This window comes from Lutjanus erythropterus, chromosome 6, assembly GCF_056507025.1.
Source record: "Lutjanus erythropterus isolate fLutEry1 chromosome 6, fLutEry1.hap2, whole genome shotgun sequence".
NCBI lineage: Eukaryota > Metazoa > Chordata > Actinopteri > Lutjaniformes > Lutjanidae > Lutjanus > Lutjanus erythropterus.
In genome coordinates this window covers 24,034,922-24,055,742 of record NC_139322.1, presented here as the reverse complement: position 1 = coordinate 24,055,742, position 20,821 = coordinate 24,034,922, and the positions used below count along the sequence as shown (strand labels likewise).

General features: G+C 39.9%; 1 protein-coding gene across 2 annotated transcripts in view; it reads right to left on the bottom strand.

Moving 5' to 3' along the window:
• Positions 1-28: 28 nt before the first annotated feature.
• l1cama (L1 cell adhesion molecule, paralog a) overlaps positions 29-20,821 on the bottom strand; it is a 33,321-nt gene continuing 12,528 nt past the window's right edge. Inside the window, exons 7-28 of one of the 2 annotated variants that reach the window (XM_084721279.1) lie at positions 20,388-20,502; positions 19,921-20,105; positions 18,535-18,666; positions 17,953-18,099; positions 17,744-17,855; positions 16,778-16,938; positions 16,522-16,681; positions 15,464-15,588; positions 15,142-15,243; positions 14,138-14,335; positions 12,865-12,935; positions 12,551-12,776; positions 12,340-12,455; positions 11,120-11,336; positions 10,619-10,741; positions 8,665-8,841; positions 5,824-5,937; positions 5,561-5,710; positions 5,009-5,140; positions 2,667-2,739; positions 2,510-2,521; positions 29-1,383 (exon numbers count right to left, since the gene is read on the bottom strand). In XM_084721279.1, coding sequence (XP_084577405.1) covers positions 1,122-1,383; positions 2,510-2,521; positions 2,667-2,739; positions 5,009-5,140; positions 5,561-5,710; positions 5,824-5,937; positions 8,665-8,841; positions 10,619-10,741; positions 11,120-11,336; positions 12,340-12,455; positions 12,551-12,776; positions 12,865-12,935; positions 14,138-14,335; positions 15,142-15,243; positions 15,464-15,588; positions 16,522-16,681; positions 16,778-16,938; positions 17,744-17,855; positions 17,953-18,099; positions 18,535-18,666; positions 19,921-20,105; positions 20,388-20,502 — 3,110 coding nt within the window. In that variant the 3' untranslated portion in view covers positions 29-1,121. The remainder of the gene's footprint in view (positions 1,384-2,509; positions 2,522-2,666; positions 2,740-5,008; positions 5,141-5,560; positions 5,711-5,823; positions 5,938-8,664; positions 8,842-10,618; positions 10,742-11,119; positions 11,337-12,339; positions 12,456-12,550; positions 12,777-12,864; positions 12,936-14,137; positions 14,336-15,141; positions 15,244-15,463; positions 15,589-16,521; positions 16,682-16,777; positions 16,939-17,743; positions 17,856-17,952; positions 18,100-18,534; positions 18,667-19,920; positions 20,106-20,387; positions 20,503-20,821) is intronic. The other variant, XM_084721280.1, reaches the window with a different exon arrangement.

The window sequence follows — 20,821 nt, the reverse complement described above, 5'->3', positions numbered from 1 at the left end:
TGTATGAGATGGGACAGGTATGAAAAGATTGTTAATTAGAGACGACAATGTTTTTAATACAGTGTAGAAAGAGACAAAGACAGGTACAGAAAGCTACACATAGTAGGTCTCGACACAAAAAATTACAATATCGTTTTCCAATAATGACATTACACTTCTGGTGGGAAGGCGAGAGAGTAATGACATCAATCTGGTGCTCTATGCAGACCCAGCAGGCACAGGAACTTATAAGGAGCATGTACATATCTATAATACTGTATTATGGCTAAATAGATAAATGTAGATGCAGCTATATACACCAGATGCTACTCAGCATTTTCACAGCAAGTTCCCCTTTATGCATCCAATGTTATTTATAGTAAGAAACTTGGCTTCACTTTTAGTTTCAATCAAAACAACGTGATCTATTAAATATGTCAATAAAGAGAAGACATGAGTGTAAAAAAACAATATGAAAGAGTGATGATGTAAAGAAAAGATAACAAAATGATGTTTTCTATTCAAACACATTTGTAAAAAAAAAAAATTAAATAAAAAAATGTCACTGGCAAGTACAATCTGAGACATCAAATGGCATTAGACATAAAAAAAAATCATGTGCGAAATAATATAAGGCATGATGAATATCTAAGATTCAAGACTTTTTACAGCAGCATGTGCCGTCTGTTTCCCCACACTATCATCCTCCTCTTTCAACGCACTACTCTGCATCTCTCTAGGACCACACCTACAATCCCTCTGATATGTCTACCTGTACAACATTCTGTCTTCATCTTTCTATAGAGCTGTCTGCGGAGAGAAACAAAAGAGAGGAATGGGAGAGAAATGGATGTTAGTCATTAAGATATGTTGTAAACCACACAGTTAAAGGAGGGACAGGGGGGTCAAAGGACATCTTCAGGTCAGTCACACTTGTATCACATTGTCCACTACTTTGGACACTCCTTTGGTCAAAATAGTCCAGTCGATCAGATGACTGCCAAGCACATCTGAATAGTCAATATATTGATTGTGTATCAGTCGTTTAACTACGGATCAGCAGGTCAGTAGGGAACAGGAGTGTATGGGCACATATGTGTTGACATGTTTTGGTCTGATGGTCCCCGGTGGACGTTTGGGAGTTAATCGAGGATGGTGACTGAGTTGGGCATGCCGTTGGTGGCCGGGGAGATGGTGGTGGGGTTGAGCGGGGAGTTGTCTGGCAGGCCGTGGAGCGCCTCCGGCCCCTCGCTGGGCCGACTGAACTGGCTGGCCAGAGACTCGTCCAGGTTGAGCTCTGTGGTGATGGCGCTGCTGCCGTTGTAGTCCAAGTTGTCCTCGCTGCACAGCTTGCTCTCCTCGCCAAGGGACGGCTGGCTGGCCGTGCGCTTCTCTTCAAGGTCACTACAGCGTGTGAGAGCACAGAATATTATCATATGGCATGTAGAAAATGAGATGTGTTTTGAATGCTAGAACTGCAATTACTTTTAATATTCGAACTGCAACTCTTAAGACAAGAGACTACAGGCAAAACATTTTGCCATCTTGCCTTCCATTTGCTTGTCTGAAGAACATGGAGGTGACAACTAATCAAGCATCCTCAGGGTCTATATTGACATTTTTTTCCTATTTTGCTTCTATAACATGTTCTTTCACAGCAGTGGAAAGAAAATACACATTTATTTTAGTTCAGATTTCTGGCCTGAAAATTTCTTCAAAACAATGCATATTTAATTAGATAATACATATTTAAACATAAAATTTCACAAAACGTGTAATGCAAAATATAATTGTCTTATTGTAAGTAACAGTTAAAATATTTTACCATGTTTACCTGTTGTTATTTTTTGTCTAAAAATGTATGGAACTTTACAATACATATCTTTAATATCTTTACAGTACATATCTTTAATTTTACACTGAAGTTTGTTCATATGTTACTCAAAGTCTGATTTATATAACATTTTATTCCAAAAAAACATGACCATTTTTTATGTCTGTTTTTATTTTTTGTTGTGAGTACTTTTTAATTTATGCAATGATAAAAGAGATAACATTTCAGAATAATTGTAATGCAAAAAATAACTGTCCTAATGTCAGTAATCTTCTACTAGGGAAGTTTAATGGTGATAAATATTAGTTAAAAACTATCCTATTCACCTGTAGTACCTTGTCTTAAGTAAAATTTCAAGCAAAAATGCCAAAAATGTGATAATTCCAGGTTCTAAAATGTGCAAATTTTCAACTTTTCTTGGTTTTATATTATAGTAAATGGGGTATTATTGGACTTTGGACTAATGGTGGGACAAACCAAGACTTTTGTTGACCATGTTTCACTGTTTTCATATGTTTCATAGATCAAATCATTAATACAGACAAGAAGATAAATTAATTAAGTAAGATTAATTGTAAATAGTAGATAACGCCATGATTATACCAAATATTACAAGGAAGTCAGTAGGCAGGTAAGGCATTGGCAGGGGATAAAAAAATAACTGGGTTTGGGATGGCAAATCACATCGCAGCATACCTTTCTAGAGATCTGCATAGCAGGGGCAGGCAGCAGGGAGAAAAGGGACAATGAAAGGAACACAAAGGGTTAAGAAAGCCAAACAGTGCTGAGGGAGTCAGGGCTATGATGGGAATTATAATTTAAATAAACATAATCTAACATTCAGATGACAAACCTGTACTCTCCAAACGTCTCATCCTTCATCGGCCGTACTTCTGAGTCCATCGGACCCTCTTCTTTATCTTTCACTAAGGAGGAGATTGTTGGATTTCATTATCAGGAAGATCTCAACCATGTTCCTCTCTAAGCCTCTGTCTTAGACATCAATAATGACATTCTGTCGCGCAGCAAGATAACACCAAGTGGAAAAAAAGATGTTTGTGCATGTGGAGCAAAAAGATTTGGACTGATCTGCAGAGTGAAGTGTTTACTTATGCAGCTTATACTTTGATGTTTGATGTAATGTCTCATCAGTGTAATAACTACCGCCATTAATTACTGTTAAAATTCAAAACAATTTAAATAATTAATTGCTCAAAATTGTCGTATTTATTATTCAATTAGTCCTTGCTTTTAGCACAGACAATTAAGTCTACTTTAAAAGGGACAAGCAGCGTGTTTCTCCCTCATGAGGAAAGGATGAAAGGCTGGTGTTTTTCTCTGACCAGTGAGACGGTGGCCTGCAGCCTGCAGTTCCTCTTGTGGTCTGTGATTATTATTTCACAGTCCTTTCAGGGCAGAGGCCTCGTTCTTACTATCACAGTAAGGAAAAGTATGCTTAGAGGTATGTTTCACTACATGTTTGATGTGAAGGCTGCAAGGGAGAAAGTTGTCCAAGTGAACACTGGCCTATTATTTAGGGTTGTACCCACTATGTGTATCACACCAGGAGCAATTTGGGGAGATTTTTAAACGTGGTGCAATCTTATTTTATGTCTTTCCAGTAATAATGATCTTGTTTACTGCAGTGCATTCCTGTAACTCCTTGGCTTATTTTTTTTACTGCAGTGTCATTTTCATTATCAGACAGCTTTATGGCTCCAGACTGCCCTGTGTTACCCACAAGCGTTGTGTAGAGTGACTCAGCAGTAGTCTAACACCGCATTGTTCTTATATGCAGGCTTAGAGGGACAACCAAATATAGCACATTCTACTTATCCATGGTCAGTGTCTTACTTACAGTACCTGTGTAGGAAGCTAAGTAATGTACTGCTGTAGACAGGGTCAGCAGCAAAATGTATTTTAGCCAAAGTGTAGTTTTAAGTGTACACCATATTTAGAATATTTTCATCACTTTACTTTGTAGTCAGATAGCTGATGGAAAACCACCGTTATGTTAGCCAAATTTTGCTCTCTCCATAGCCACCAGACTCCATTAGCAAAAACAGTGATTTGATCTTGCAGAACACAGGAATTGCTGGTTTACCACCGCCTCAGTTGTTTGTTTGTGTGACTTTGGTGAATCCGAACTAACCTTTTGAAACACCAAAGTCACACTGGACACACATCGACTAGCAACGTTTTTGTCAATGGAGTCTGGTGCCTTTGGAGAGAGCAATATTTAGCTTATACATGTGCAACAGCTACGTGGGGGAATTGGGTTTTATGCCTCGCCAAAGTTCAAGATGGGGTTTCCAAACAGAAAAAGCAGCTGTGAAATTGCCATATACTTAAAAATGTCATTGGCACTTGAAAAGACCACTAATAAAGTCATAGCATATGCTATATTATGCTTCATATATTGACATGATAAGGAGAAGTGTGCATGTTGTGTGTTAAGGTCTGAGCACACTGAGCACAAAATAGTGCAGTTAGTACAGTAACTTGTGGCTCTACCTTTTAAATTAAAGTAAATTAAAGTGTGTGTTGCGCTTTAACGAGGGATCAAATGCCCTGGACTGAGGTTTGCTGTGACATTTGGAATCTCAGACAAAATTCGAAGTGAAAGCCCAAAGCTTCAAGAACACTGGATTCATACTGTATTCAAAACTCTTCTGGGTAAAATACTGGCAGACATGGCAGCATATGGTGGATTTACCTCCAACAGTTGGCGGCAGCAAGATGCATCCCCCACTGTAGAAAGATGGCCAAATGTTCTTGAAGAATACTTCCAAAATCTCACAACAAGTGAGTAAGAGAGTTTTTTTTAAACTGAGTGATTATTAAACGTGTTCGGCCAACTGTTTCCAACATAGCGGTGCGCACCGTGCCAGCCACAGTCACAGCAGCAGCCTCTTAACGCAAACACAATATGGGATCTGTCTCACTTAAGTAGAATGACTTTGAAAACACCATATTACTTTCTGTCAGACAGTGATAGACACAGGCAATAAACTTCTCATATTATACTCACAGCTGGTCAAGCTGCATCTAGCATGTGCAGTTTATAATATGTTGATGTTATAATGTTGATTAATGTTAAAATGGCATTCTTCAGCCTCAATAATGACCTCATACAACCCCACTTCAAAAATCCAAACTATCCATTTAACACTCATCATGGTAGACTGCACTTGCCTGAATACTTCCCCCCTTTACTCCTCTTGATGAAGCAGAGGATGAGCAGTATCAGCAGCAGCAGCACGATGGCGCTCACAACACCGATGAACCAGCCCTGTGTGGCAAAGCTTGGCTGCACCACCGTCACTCCTTCAGTGGGAAAAAAAGAGGGAGAAGGAAAATAGAGAGAGGATGTTTTTTGTTATGTGAGAACAGGATGAAAGTACAAGAGGAGTAAAAAGGATGAAAAAGGTTGGAGAAACAGGATAAAAGACGGAGACGAATCTGGAGCAAAAGAGACAGGGCATTATGCATTCTGGCAGGGTGGCATTACGCTCGGGAACCAAAGAACACAGCACAATACGCCAAACAAACATGAGTAATGGATCATTTCATATGGCTAACCAAGCTCTCTTTTCACACACGTCTTTGAAAGCACTTCACAGGCAGTGGAGGGAACTGCAAGACACCCTCAGCAGGATCAGGCTTTATATTTAGAAATGGGAAGCCCAGAGGAGAGAGCAGAGAAGATGAAAGGAACAAGGATGAATGAAGCCACAACACTCTTACTTCTTCCTTCTGTCTTGATGTCAGTCTCCCAGAAGGTGGTGTTGCTGTAGGTGAAGCGTAGGTGATAATGAGAGCCTGGAGTCAGGCCCTGAAGCTGGTAGAAGGACTGAGAGGAGTTCACCTTCTCCGTCTTCCTCCATTTACTGCCATCTGCAGAGACACCGCATGAACATTGTTTAGGATTGTGAACCTATTCCCACGATGGACTACTGCTTGAATGCGATGAGGTTTTCTTTGTGCGCTCATTAGTGTAGATACCTTACCATTTTTGTTGAGGTAGTGGATCTGGAAGCTAACATTCCTGTGTCTCTTCTTGGCCACCCAACTGATGTTCACTGAGTTTTCCCCCACAGACAGGCTGATGTTGGCAGGAGGTGCTGCGAGACATTCAGACACAGGAATCAAATTCTTAATCAAGTACGACAAAAGCCCAAGTTAAAGAGATTGTTCACCCAAAAATGAAAATTCAGTCATTGTCTATTCACCCTCATGCTGATCGAAGGTTGGGTTTTAAAAGTTTAACTGAATGGTGACCAGTTTTCAAACGAAAAAAAAAACAACCCACAAACAAAAAAACCTCCCAAAACATACAATCCCTCCATACTGTGTGGTTTAATCCATGTCTGCTAAAGCTTCCTAAAGTTTCTTAAAAGCCCTGACATACTGTTTTCCTATGAAACTCCAGCAGCGTTTTGTGGACTAAAAAACTAAACCCTCAGTCGGTATGAGGGTGAGTAGATAATGACTGAATTTTCATTTTTGGGTGAACTATCCATTTAAGGGGCCTTATTCACAAACATTCTTTCTCAGGTAGCTCTTAACTTTGCCTAAAAAAATAGCAAGTTGTCCTAGCTTAGGAGTGATTTTGGAAAACTCTGTGAGCAAGGAAAGAAGAAAAACATTTATCTTAGTGAAGAGGTGTGTTGACCCCGTTGCTGGGTATGAGTCATGCTTTTAAAGAATGAGACTGGTGCAAAAAGAAAAAAAAAAAAACGAAACAGTGATAATGGGCATAGAATGGACTGTAAAATATAGATGATGATAGATAAAAGAATTGGTCTCTATTAAGACATGGTGTAATTATGAATAATATTACAGGACATCTCTGTTGAATAAATTGTAAGCCACATTTTAAAAGTAGCCTAAAAAATGTTTGAAAATAGAGGCTAACTTGTGGAGCAGCCTGTTCACATTCTGATTGTTGTTAGATTTATTTGCTAATGTGTATTTACCTTGCTGGTAATTTCAGTACTTAATATATTTGTTATTAATGGGGGAAGCCCAGTGTGCGTGGACATCCAGTGGAAATGAAATGAACTGCGGCACAAAATGGGACAGTGAAAGTGCTGTGATTGTTTGTGTGATCACAGTGCTGATGAAGGTTAAGACAGATCCAAGTCATCACTATTGCATTTTCACAAATATCTAATATTTTTTGATCACTTTAATTTCTGCTGTTATAATGTTGTTAATATAAGTACTATATAAATAACCTTGATCATTATTGTCATGTGAACGCATCGCTAATGAGAATAACCACAATCAATCACAATCTAATCTGTAGAATTTCATTATTCAGAATTTGGACAATATTTCTCTAACCTCTAATCCACTTTCTCCTTAGCTTGAGAAACTCTTAAACCTCCTCCTGACAGTTTTTCACCTTTGGAGCTCCTTACAGCCCAAGGTTTCTTCAAAATAAAATCGATTGCATTAAACACCCTTTAGTCTTTTCTTTAAGGTTTCCTTAAGATGTTCACTCATGTAATTAAGGTTTTCTTCTTATTTTGTCTTAAGGAATCCCTTAAAGGAAAGTTGTTTAAAGCATTGCATGAAAGACCTTAGCAACCAAAGTAAGGAAAAATGTAATGCTGGGCTCAGACTACAGAAATGTTAAAATCCTATCCACTTTTGAAATCTGGTTGCATCATGCACATAAGGAGAAACTTCACAAATTGTGTTCTCTCTAATTTAAAACATGCACATACTACAAGATCTGAAAATAATGGTGCATCACACACTGAAGGATATTATTAAGATTATCATGCCAGAAGGAGCACGATCTCACGTGATCTCATGGGGAAGCAGATGTACACAAAATGGAGACTGACCTGGTTCAACAACTTGCTCTGGTAATGCTTTTGCAATGAGAAAAACAAAAGCAGATGGATGAAAGAGTCTGGATGAGAAAATGCTGGGGATACGCAGTCAACACAGCTTGTCATTTTTTCAGCAAGAACTGGAGGTGAGATTTTAACTGTCAGGTTTAATATCTGTCAACAGTAGCATGTTAGTTAGCCTCAAGGGCTATAATGTTTACCGTTGCTTTGCAACACCGTCAGCTGTTCAGCTGCCCCCATCTCCATGTCGATTTGTCTCTTTCATTAGCTATTGTGGTCCCGCTTGTAATGTTCTCACATAAACATCCAGATTTTTACGTAAATAATCTGGAACAAACATCAGCTTGGACCTGATTTCTCCTCCGATTCTCGGGCAGGGTAAATCTGAGGTAAACCAGCCCAAAACTTGTGTAGTCTGAGTCCAGATTTAGGTAACTCTGACTTGATCGTAACTGTAACATGGCGGCGTTTATGGGGATAAATGAATAATGTATGGAATAAATTATGTCAAAAATGATTTCTTTTATAGCACATTAGATTATAGTCTAGATGGGAAGGCTAGTTATGTCATTAAGCCTGCTTCATATTAGCGAGGTAGGCTACAACATTACCGTCACAGTCTAGTTTCTACCTATAGCTGAAATACTTTAATATGTCATGAAATCAACAATAAATAAATTACTTGTTGGAAGAAGATATCATCTTGAATGGCTTCTGAACAGACATTTCATTCATTATTAATCACCTTTCAACAGTTAGTCTAACCTCAACAGGTCCCTGAAATAAGCTGTCATATAACTTTATGTTATTATCAGTTTTGTTGGATTCCTTCTTGAAACAGGGGTTTCTGCAGATATAGCCACCACACTCTTCTTGTGGGTCGTAAGTGATGATTGAAAGGGATGTTTATATGAGTCTATACATTGTTTGTTATGCATATTATGCCATTAAGGAGAAAAGAAGTGTGATGGTGCAGCTTTGTACCTCCATCCAGCGTGGTGGCACCCTCCTTCATGATGGGCTGTCCATCTCCTGCAGCAGTGCGCCCCCTCAGGTAGAAGCGGTAGTGGCTGTGGCGGTCCAGGCCCTTCAGGGGGAGGTGGGTGACTGTGGGGTCGTCGATTGTCACCACCTGCATGGGGCTGTCATCACTCTCCACGACTGACCACAACAAAACCAGAAAAACATTCAATCACTGCTTGATCTTCAACACATCGTTATGGGTGACATGTGACTGACTGATGAGCTTCATTAGGAGGCTCTGCTGTTGACACTTTTCTAGTGTTATTGATTTATCTAGAAATGTATTGTGTGTGATGTCATTCATACTACTGATGTTTTTACTGATGTGTTTGATGCAGCAGAGAAGCACTTATGAAAGAATTAATTTTAGGTACTTTTATGAGCATTTTTTTCAATACTAGGGAAACAACATTATACTGATATGGTGCAGTAAAAACAATGTCTCAATATTGTACTGGACATATCTATTGTGATATTTCATGGTTAATTAATTTATTTTGTAAAAGGACTGCTACTGGCTGCTGCATTGTTTTTGTTTTTCAATTGTTCATGCATAATTTAAACATTCATTGCCATGGCTGGCTACTTGAATTTTATTTCGTTAAAAAAAGGAAAGCAGAGGCACTTCAACTTAAAAATAAAAATGAATTTTTATGAACAACAAATGCTGTACATCAGATTCATTAGCTAACAAAGGGTATTTTTTCAAGTTGTCATTTTTCTTTGTTTTTTTAATATCACAATAAATATCATATTATGGACTTTTTATTGCACCTTGAGTTTTTCGTATTATTAAATTCCTATTCAAAACTGTAATTTTAGTCTTCTACAGAGAACTTTCACATTGTGTTGATTTTAGAGGCCTTCATGGACAAAAGTGGTAGTGTGTCCACCACCATAACCACAAAATATAAAGTCAAAGATAAAATGATCTACAGAAAGATTTCCTGCTGCTTCTTTCGAACAGGCTAACATAACTTTGAATCTGACCTGGGAACAGGCATTAAGAATAACTGCATAGTGGATGGATGCTTATGTAGCTCATAAAGAGGCATCACTGGTCAAATCTAATTACTAAAACAAAAACAATAATGAACAATCATCAGACTAGAGCTGTCCTATCTAGTCTGATGAGCATGAACTGATGAAGCCTGCTCGGATGAGAGGCGAAACGTCTTCTAAGACAATTTTACCAGTCCAGTTGCGATCGATTTAATCCCTTAAGATAACTATGACCTGGATGAATGAGAATATTCACAGGAATAATGGAACAAGGTATATTGTGTGTATTGCCCATCATGTAGGATGTTGTTCTGTTGCTGTTTTGAAATTTGCCACATGTAAGACTTTGCTTTTACAGAGCAAGAGCAGCACTTATTCAGCATGTTCATCCTCCATTTTGAATGTAACTAAAAAAGAATGAAAACTCCATTGTCTGTAAATCAGATTTTTCATGACTTCATAGGGCAGAGGATATCATGATTTTTTTCATGATTTTAAATTTGCTGTACTTCAAGATGTAGTCAAAATGTATTCAAGTAATCTTTGACAATGTAATTAAAATCTAAATACTCAGAATTTCAACCGTAATTTGTGTTGATTAAAGGTATTTTTTGTAATCTAAATACATGTAATCTGATTCTTCTCATCCTTGGTAATCTACTTAGTTACTCTTAAAAAATAATGAAGTACTGAGTAAAACTGAAGTAAGATCCAACTTTGGAGACCCTTTTTATTAAATGCTTGCTACTGATAATGCATTTAATACCACTTTTATTTAAATGCTTCTTTAACACTGGTAGTTTGACTTGTAGTTGAGTAATATTTCAGTAAAGTGACAGTACTTCTACTTGAGTACAGTACAGAGTACAGACCAGTGGTTATTTTGAGGGATGAGGGTGTAAACGATGCTCACTCTGCTGATACTGCAGTAGATATCCGATGAGGTTTCCGTTAGGCTGACTAGGAGGGGTCCAGTGAAGAGTCATTTCTGTCTCTGACGGACTGTCCAACATCAGGGAGGAGGGAGGACCAGGAACTAGCAGCAACAAAAGGCCTGATTAAAATCCACTCAGCTTAAAATGCATTATTGCTGGATACTCTTTTGATCCACTGTCACCTTTATCCCCCAACACCTGCCTGGTCAATAACATCTATCCATGCATCAATTTCACCTTCCTCCTCTTCCATGTCGCCATCTGCCCTCCACCCAGCCATTGTCTGGCTATCAGTATCATTTCCTCTGTTGTAACCCACTATCCACCCCTCCTTTCCTCCTATGTTGCTCCATCTTTGTCTTTCCCTGTCTGTAATTAAATCTCTTTACCCACTTTATTCATCTCCTCCCCTCATTCCAGTCTTGTTGCCAACATCCCTCTTCCATCCCTGATTTCCCCCCCTTCTTTTTCATTCTCACCTCCCTCATCAGTCTTGAAGGACACCATCTCAGAGGGGGGTCCTTCTCCCTTGCTGTTGAACACAGTGACGGCCAGGTCGTAATGGGAGTACGGTCTGAGATCACTGATCACCTTCATCTCCTCATTGGCGACCGTCTCCACCATCACAGTACTCTCCGGCTCCCTGGACCTCCGGCCTCGGTGGTGGCCCCTGGATCCAGTTCTGGTCAAGTAGATCTGGACCCCAAACATAATTTGAAACCTTTCATATACTTCTTATAGTTAGGGGAAAATTCAGCATTTTTGATGAGGATGTCCAGTCCTGCAATAAATCCCTTGGTGTGTGCTTCATTGACCAAGAAAGCTGAGTTCACCTGCTTGCAGAGCTGTTCTGGCAGCGGCTACTAAGGTTGGACGACTGAACGAATACATCAGCGATCAGGGGTCCATTGGTGGTTGGTTTTTTTGGGCACTTTTTTTGGCCGAATTGCATCATTTTATTTTTATATGGCTAATTTAACAGTCTTCACAAGCTGCTGCTCTGAAAAACACATCAGGGGAGTAAGGGGATAACTCACAGCACTCAGCTCACACAGATATTATATTTTAGCCAACAAAGCTATCACTTTGTTGGCTAAAATATAATGTTAGGTTACCAAAATACTCATCTAGCACTTCCCCTGTCTACCGAGAAAGAAACTAGAAACCCAAGCTGAAATAGTTCATATTTAACATCAACAGCACTGGAGAGCTCTGCTTTCTCTGTCAATATAGCAGCACTGAGGACATTATTGCTTTAGTTCATTATACCTACATCAACACATAGTGGACATGCACATGAAAAGGGCAGAATTGTCCCTTTATTTTGTTTCATATCATGACGGTATCGAGTGATCACAACTGAAGATACATTTTTATGGCAGCATTAAAACTTGGTTTTCTAAAAGCACTTTGAAAAAAATACAGAGTATGGCTCGGGTGTTGAATGGAACATGCATCAAAGAGCCAACCCAGAGAAAGAGAAGCAGCAGTGCGGCTGGAGTGTGATTCATTTTGAAGGTGAGATCATCTAAAATGAAAAAGACTCTAGTCTTCACAACCTTGAAACTAAAGAGAACTCTGAGGCCCTTGCAGAGCTGAGATCTATCTGCCTCCGCTGTAAACCCAACGTATGTATTATTCATGAGGACAGGGGCTGAATATGTTAGACCAAACAACAGAGGAGATACAGAATCAGTACCCTGTATCCCAGCAGGCGTCCTCTGACCGACTCTCTGTCTATTGCAGCCCAGGTCACTGTGATGGTCGTACTGTTCATCAGTGCAACTCCCACATCCATCGGAGCCTCTAAGGGAACTGAGACACAACGATAGGCAGGAGGGTGATATGTGAGAAAGAATACAAAGTAGAAATATTCCCATTAAAAGAAAAGGTACATTTTTATGTCTTACAATCTTCTCCTGAGTAGCCAATGACAGGGTCTGGCTCAGGTCCCTCTCCATACTCATTGACAGCCTGAACTTTGATCTCAAAGGCAGAGTAGCTGCCAACGTCACTGACTATAAATGGTGGTGCTGTTGTGTAGTTGGTGTGCCAGGTAGGCCCGCTGCCCACCACTCGCCGCCACAGCACCTGGTACTTGAAGTCAGGGCCATTGAAGTTACGTTTGTCCATTTCCTGCAGTGACAAGAACAGCAGTCAACCCTTAAAAAAAGAAGAAAAAGAAATTGATGCTGCTTCAGATATTTTCAGGAAACAGATGTACCTTCCAGGCAATGACCAGTGTGTCTGGGTCTGTGGACTCACTCCTCACATCTTCAGGGTTGTTGTCTGGAACTGTGATTGGAAACAAGTTCAGTATGGTGTCATTTGTGGTTCATTAAGAGCAGTGGTTCTCAACCTGGGGGACGCAAGATAATTTCAGGGGTTTCCAGATGGTTGTCGGGAATAGAAAAAAATATAGGATGAGAGTAAGAAATCAGCTCTCACTGACGTCACCCCCTTAATGACATTGAACATATGGGACAAACACCCAGTGTGAAAAATACAGCTGGTCTCAACAAACGTAACAGTCACCGCCCCAACAAGTTCCAATGAAACAGCCAACAGAGTGCTTACTGCCAATGTGTTTCCTGTAAAACAGGCGGGTAGAGAAGCAGCTGTCATAGACATTAACTGGCATTTACAGTAGCTGATAGCGCTGTGCTAACCGAGCTTACTGTCGTTAGTTCAGCTCGCCATCGGTGCCACCACCTCAGTAGGACCTTGTGCTGTATTTCCTGTCAGTCTTGGAGGCTGTGCTTGTTCTGGTGAGCTGTTCTGTTCACTGGGAGGCTGCAGAGGCTGGTTCTATTGCCCGCAAAGAAGATAACAGCTAACAGTTACAGTTGGCTACTTTAGCAACAAGTAAGCTGCTAAAGCTTACTTCATCTCTCCATCAGTAAACTCTGTAATTAACTTGTACTCCCTCTGACTGAGAGTTGAACCTGAGCAGCCACAGAATGTCAATGGGTAAACCAGAAAATATTTCATCAATAAAATATGATCCAGTTTCACCCAAATCAGTGAAAAGAGTTAGAAAGTTGTGCTTTTGTAGAGTGAGGCCCAGTCCCTGCAGTGTGCTTGCTCTGCTGCATCATAAGCGAGAAAACATTTCATTTGACGCAAATTTAATAACGCCCCCGACTGCAGGATGAGTCATCAACAGTTTCAAATTGTTTTCCAGGAAAAGGCAAACTCTGAAATAATACCCAAGAACGTCTAGAACACAATTTTTTTGTTGTTGTTGGACTAGATACTGGCAGTGACACTTTTGATTTTGACGTCATGGGAACTTTACAATTATAAACCAGCTCAAAATAACTAACATACTGGGGAATGTTTTTTACATTACATCACCTGTACCAGTGATATATTTTGTCATAGAAGAAATTTTATTTAATTAATTTAACCACCTGATTACTCTGGGGAGTTGTGACTCGAAAAGGTTGAGAACCCTTCAGAATGAAAACACGTGGTTACATAACAGTGACTCTAACCTTCAGCAGGTGTGCTGTGGATTTCAGATGACATGCTGGGGTCGCTGTTGCCCACATCATTGATGGCAATGACCCGGAAAAGGTAGGACATGTAGGGCCACAGAGGGAGGGTAGCGCGCTTCTTGTTTCCTGCGACTCTCTTCAGCTCTTCCCAGCCCCTCTCCTTATAATCCTGGTCTTCAAACTCAACCACGTACTCTGCAGATCCAGGAAGAGAGAGTCAAGGAGGCATGGATAAAGACAGGAGGTAAACAATAATGAAGTGATAGAAACATAAATATAAACACTCAGTAACACTTCGAGTGTTATAAAAGTCTGATGCTGCAGATCAAATAATAATCCTGTCCAAGGAATGAAAACAGAACAACCTTTCATTTTGCCAGATGGAGATAAATTATATGGGTTTGTTGCTCTGAGTGTTGTAGTTAGACAAGATGAAAAGTTTTTTGTTTGCATTTGGGAGTCAATGCATATCCTCACTTAGTCGCACTGATGAAAAAGTCCAGACAAGATAAAAAAATAATTCTAAACTACTAACGAAAACTAAAAAAATAATCACTATCCATATCAAAGCAGTTCAGGCGTCATTTTCACAGTCAAATTTTTTTTTTTTTTTTCAGATTTGGACCAAGACCATGTTAAACCTGTAAGTTTAAACTTTAGCTGACTTGATAGAATAAATGAGTGAGAATATAACATTATTTTTTTTATCATGTTTATCAGCAGCTCACTCTATCCATTTTTAACAACCTTCAGTAATATCTGAAGTGAAATCTAAAAATATAAAATGTAAATGTAATGTAAATGTACATATAAGATATATAATTTATCAGAATTTTATTTAACAGTTAACAAACTTAGTGTGTTTTATTTTTATTATTTTAAATGAACATGTGAATGTTTTTCCAAAAAAAGCAATTTAAGCATTAAACTGATCGACAGAGCATTGACAGATGTTTGCAGATTTCCGTGCATCTAAGTGTGTGTGTTTGTTTGTACTGTACCCAGCACTTCGCTGTTGTGGTCGTCTCCAGGAGTCCAGCTGAGTGTGACTGCACGATCCTTGGCGTCAGTGATCTGGAGGTTGGCTGGAGGGTCTGGACGATCTGAGGGGGGCAACAATAACATCATTACCACAACTACTGTACCTGCACACTGCACATCTCTACACTACAACCTTAAGCAACACATCTCTAATTTTAGATTAGAAGTTTTTTTTTGTTATGGCAACACTTTCTGTGATGCCCAGGACTGTATATTGTTTGGTCCTGCATACTCAGAGCCTTACTTGTCTTTGAAAATACAGTACAGGATCAGTGATCTTACCACATAACGTGAGGGTGTTGGTGGCTTCAGCCATGTCCAGCTTAGTGATGACCTGACAGGTGTACGTGCCTTCATCATCTGGTTCCACGTTAGCTATTATCAGGTCTGGTCCTTCAAATGTGTATCTGAGAAAATATTGTCATCATTGTCACCCTCATCTTCCTTCTCCTATATATTTATTTATTTATCATGTTAGTCCATATCCCATCATCTTATCCTCCTTATTTTTGTTAATTATTTGTTTGCTTCTTTATGTAACGGGGTGATATAGATAAATTTGTTACATGATAAAAAGAAATAAGATAAATGCAGTGTATGTTGTATCTATCCATCTATTAGGGCTGCACAATTAACTGCAATATTATCGAAACTGCAATATGGCCAAGTGCAACATCCAAATCGTGCAACCAGAACCAAATCACAATTTTTGGAAAAAAAAAAAAAAAAAATTGTAATGCACAGAAATCTATCTAACCAAACATCTATCCATCCATCTAAAAATGACATTTATATTAGGGATAATTAAGGATAACTGTATAGTATACATGTGAATAATATATGTATATATTATATCCATCCATCCATTTTCTGTAACCGCTTATTCCCGAAGGGTTGCGGGGGGCTGGAGCCTATCCCAGCTGACATTGGGCGAGAGGCGGGGTTCACCCTGGACAAGTCACCAGTTCATCGCAGGGCTGACACATAGAGACAGACAACCACTCACACTCACATTCGCACCTATGGCAAATTTAGAGTCACCAATTAACCTAGCATGCATGTCTTTGGACTGTGGGAGGAAGCCGGAGAACCCAGAGACAACCCACGCAGACACGGGGAGAACATGCAAAGTCCGCACAGCCAGCTGGGGGATTTGAAGTCAGGACCTTCTTGCTGTGAGGCGGCAGTGCTAACCACTGCACCACCGTGCCGTCCTATATATTATATCCCATGTATATAATATATATATATATATAATGTAAAATAATCTTCTTGTCAGTCATTTCTAACATTATCCTCGTTAATGTCAGTGCTCTAATGTGGAAAGAATTTAGTCTTACTTTTCATCACTGTGGGACTCAGTGAGCTTCTGATTGTTCTTCCTCCACTGAATTTGTGGAGAGCCGAGTTTGGGGTCAACGAGGGACAAACACGTGAAGATTGCTGTGTTTCCAGGCTGCACCTTCAGAGCCTGAGGAGGTGACGTGATCACTGTCCTGTCTGGAGGAGAGAGCAAGGAGACAGACAATGCTGCTGAGATGAGCTACATGAGGTGCAAATAACATCAGCTGCTAAGGGACACCCTGTCTCACTCACTGAGCACTTCCAGCTCGGCGCTGACAGACAAGCTGCTGTTCTGCACAGAGCAGGTGTAGGTGCCCTCGTCCTTGTGGGTGATATTAGAGATCTCCAGCATCCCATTGGTGAGCAGGTTAACTCTGGGATCTGCCAGAAGGTTGGAGATTCTGTCGTTCTCCCTGGAAAAGAAAAACACACATTAGAAACTTGGCAAAGTTATAAATAAACCTTTTCAGCTACTACAGGTGCTGATGAATTGCAGCTTTGCCTATTTCACCAGAAAGAACAAAGCCTGGTTGGATACCCACCACACAGTCACAGCCCAGATGTAACAGCATTTGGCTGTTAATTTATGCATATGAAGAGCTACCTACACAAAAATATCACCTCTGTGAAATGTTTTAATCTGCTAGACAATGCACTAGAATACACAATACAACACAATATTACAAGCTTATTAAACATGATTTCTGAAATTTTGTAGGGTCTCTCAAATACTGACAAATGCCATTTGTCCCATGCATGTCTGCTTTTCTGTATCTTTATCATCACGAATCATATGTAAAATTGGATATTACTGATGTGTTATTCATGCATGAATGTATTCCATCACTAATTCACTTTAATGTGTGCATGCTACTCTGGCGGGATGGAAGTGTGGTGGCACAATATCATAAGTTTCACTGAGTATATTGAAAAAAAAAAACCCAAAACAAATTGTCTTAGTCCTGCTCAGTCTGTTTGCTGAATTACCATTTGGCCTATTCATTTATCTGTTTTGTAGTCAGTTTACAGATATCATATATCAAATTAGACACTGAACTGTAATGTTTGGTTCTGGTACTTATGTGGAAGTTAGATGCGGTCAGTAACTGACTATCATTATTATACTTTATACCTGTAAAAAAAAGTGATCCCCCCATAAGCCATGGTATAGTTTGCACACTGCACAACAGAACAGAATAAGGTGGTCATGTGCCTCACCATGTAACTTTAGGCTTGGGAGAGCCAAAGGTTTCGCACTCCAGTGTAGCCTTACTGCTCTCTGTAAATGTGTACGTATTCCCATCCTCAGTAAGGATCTGTGGAGGCAGCTCTGAAGCAACACACACAAAGAGAAATGAGACACACACATACACACACACACACAAAGTTCTTGTTAAATTTGTGACAGGTACAAAGTAAACATTTACCTATGACATAGACGTTGGTGTTAGTGAGGATGGTTCCATGCTTGTTGGAGGCCTGGCACTGGTAGATGGCAGTGTCTCCAGAGTTGACATCCTTTAGGATCAGTGACCTGCCCTGTGTCAGAGTACGTCTGGAGTCCTTGTCAGTTTCTGTTAAAAAAAAAAAAAAGACTGTATTGCATATTAAAAATATTAGACAACTATAATCCAGAGAACAAATGTGTGTGTATTTATCTAGATTTTTTTTAGAGATTATTTTAACACCCCCATCACCACCTCAACCCTCCAACCCCATAATTTTGTCCTCTTTTTATCCCTTTCTTACTCTTACACCCTTAATTTATTTTATTCTGTTTTACATTATTAGTGTTACAGTACTTTTTCTGTACATATGTGTGCATGTATAGGTATAGATATTTGTATGTACTGTCCTATGTCACTTTATGTGGTCAAAAAGACAATATAAACAGTTAATTAAAATAAAACATACACACACACACACACACCCATCACACATGATCAACACACACAGTGTTCGAGGTTGTGTGTTGATGTTTGTATTTGCAGGTGGGTCCGTACACCGACCTGAGAGGGGGATCCCGTTCATGGTCCATCTGATGACTGGAGTGGGGATGCCGTCGGCCTGGCAGTCTAGCTTTACAGTCTCACCTGGGGCATATAACTGACTGACCGGCTCACTGGTCCAGTAGGGAGCCGCTACGAGAGACAGAATGTATTAATTACATACAGTGCAAACACAACTTTACATTCTGAAGTTAAACGATACCAAACCTTTACACGAGACAGTACTCAGGGAGACCGATGAGTTGAGATTGATAGGTCACACATTGTAAATTGTCAGAGTCTTAAAAACAAAGCAACTGATCACTAAACTGGTCTGTTAAGTTAAGTTAAAGGGCACCCCATCAGTTTTAGATGTTTAGATCTATTTACTGATCACAGGGAGTACTACTCAGGTTATGACAGTCATCCCCTGTTTGTCAAAATGAAATAACATCTATTACAAGACATGTTTCTAAAGCTTTAGATGTGAATTTTAAAGGGTAACCTTGGTATTTTTCAACCCTGTTTTCCCATGTTTTTTGCATCTAAGTGAAAAACTCACCAGAAACATATTTGTTCATATTTCCACTGCTCCCACAATCACCAACTCTGGTTTGGTTGAGTTGGATGTGAAAATATCTTGTCTCTACACGCCACTTCTCCCTACTTTTTCTCTGATGTAGGACCTCCCTCTCATTCCTCTCCTGATATTTTCACTTCTATCTCAGTGAATAAAGGGTTTATTTCAAACAAACCAGAGGTGGTGATTGTTGAAGCAGTGGAAAGACGAGCCAGGATGTTTTGCTGACGTTAATTTGGTTTCTGATGAGTTTGAAAATGTGTGTGATTTTGCACAGACAGTCCACCTGTTTCTGCTTAAACAAAATACATCTTACTCTCTAAAAAAGGTCTGTCTCTGCAGGGATCCCTTCCATAATGTTGTCTGAGTCTGTTAGTGGCAAAAACAAGCACTGTGAGTGAACATCAACAGTGCACAGGTGCCCATAAGGATTACAATGCAACCCATGTCATGGCAGATGGCTGCAGTGTTCTTGTTCAATACTGGCACAATTTCATTAGTCACTTAGACACAAAAACATGGGAAAACAGTGTCCAGGTTGAAAAATACTGAAGTTACCTCTTAACAAAAGATGCTTTCGGCTTCATGATAGGAAGTGCATGAGTTTGATTCATACTAGTAACTAAAGGTCAGGTATCTCTTGCTCTGTGACATCCTTTCATATTAATGTTTTGTCATCTGACTTTTGCAAGTGCCTTAACTTTATGAAAGTGCAATCCTATATTGTTTGAGTACGTCTTAAACCAGGTAATAATTTACCAGTTTTTGAAAAATCACATGCTCAAATCATCCTTATTTCATATGAAATTTAGCATATAGATACATACCTTCCACATTCAAAGTGTAGGTGTGTGTGATCTTCCCTTGGGTGTTCTCAGCTATACACTGGTACTCGCCCCCGTCACTCTCTGAGATATTAGTAAAGCGCAGGCGGCGGTTGAACATTTCTTTAACGGTCCGAGATTCTGACAGCTCACCGTCCTTTCTCAGCCATGTCACTTGGGGAGTTGGACTGAAGAGGAGGAGAAAGGGGAAGAAGGAACGCAGGAATGGGAATAGGAGAAGAAAGTTTTTTGAAAGTGAGGCATAAATTGAAGAAGGCAGGCAGAGAGAGAAAGAGAAAAGAGAAGAAATGCATTAAAATGAGAGGGCAACAAGAGGCAACAGCAAAAGATGGATGATGTAATAAAGAGGGAGGTAGGAGGAGGGGAGAGAGATGGATTGAGAGGCAGGTAAGATTGATTAAAAGGAGTGGCTCAAGATTTCTGATTGATGGGGGCAGAAACAGACTCACAGGCCATGGACGATGCACTCAAGCTCAACAGTCTGGCCCCTGAGGGCGTGGTAAGTGCTGCGGGCTCCAGTAGGTCTCATCATGTGGGGCCTCCTGTTCCGCAGTACAGAGTTGGCTGGAGAAAGAGAAACGGAAACACAAAGATTCATACATATGTATGGATAATTTTCAAATTGCTGAGCTGCTGACACAGCAGCCACTGTAAAGACTCGGACACACACATAAACACACACAGATGCGTAGTGTGGAATCATGTGGAGAAGACTTTTCCTTTCTAACATACACTCACACATACAGAGAGGTCTCATGTTAACATGTGCTCATCTTTCTGACCTCTAGTTGGGCCACAGATGCTGGGGACCACATCGCAGTGTGAGATGCATCTCATTACCACTGGACTGAGGAGGTGACGGGCCCCCTGCCGGCTCTGGGAC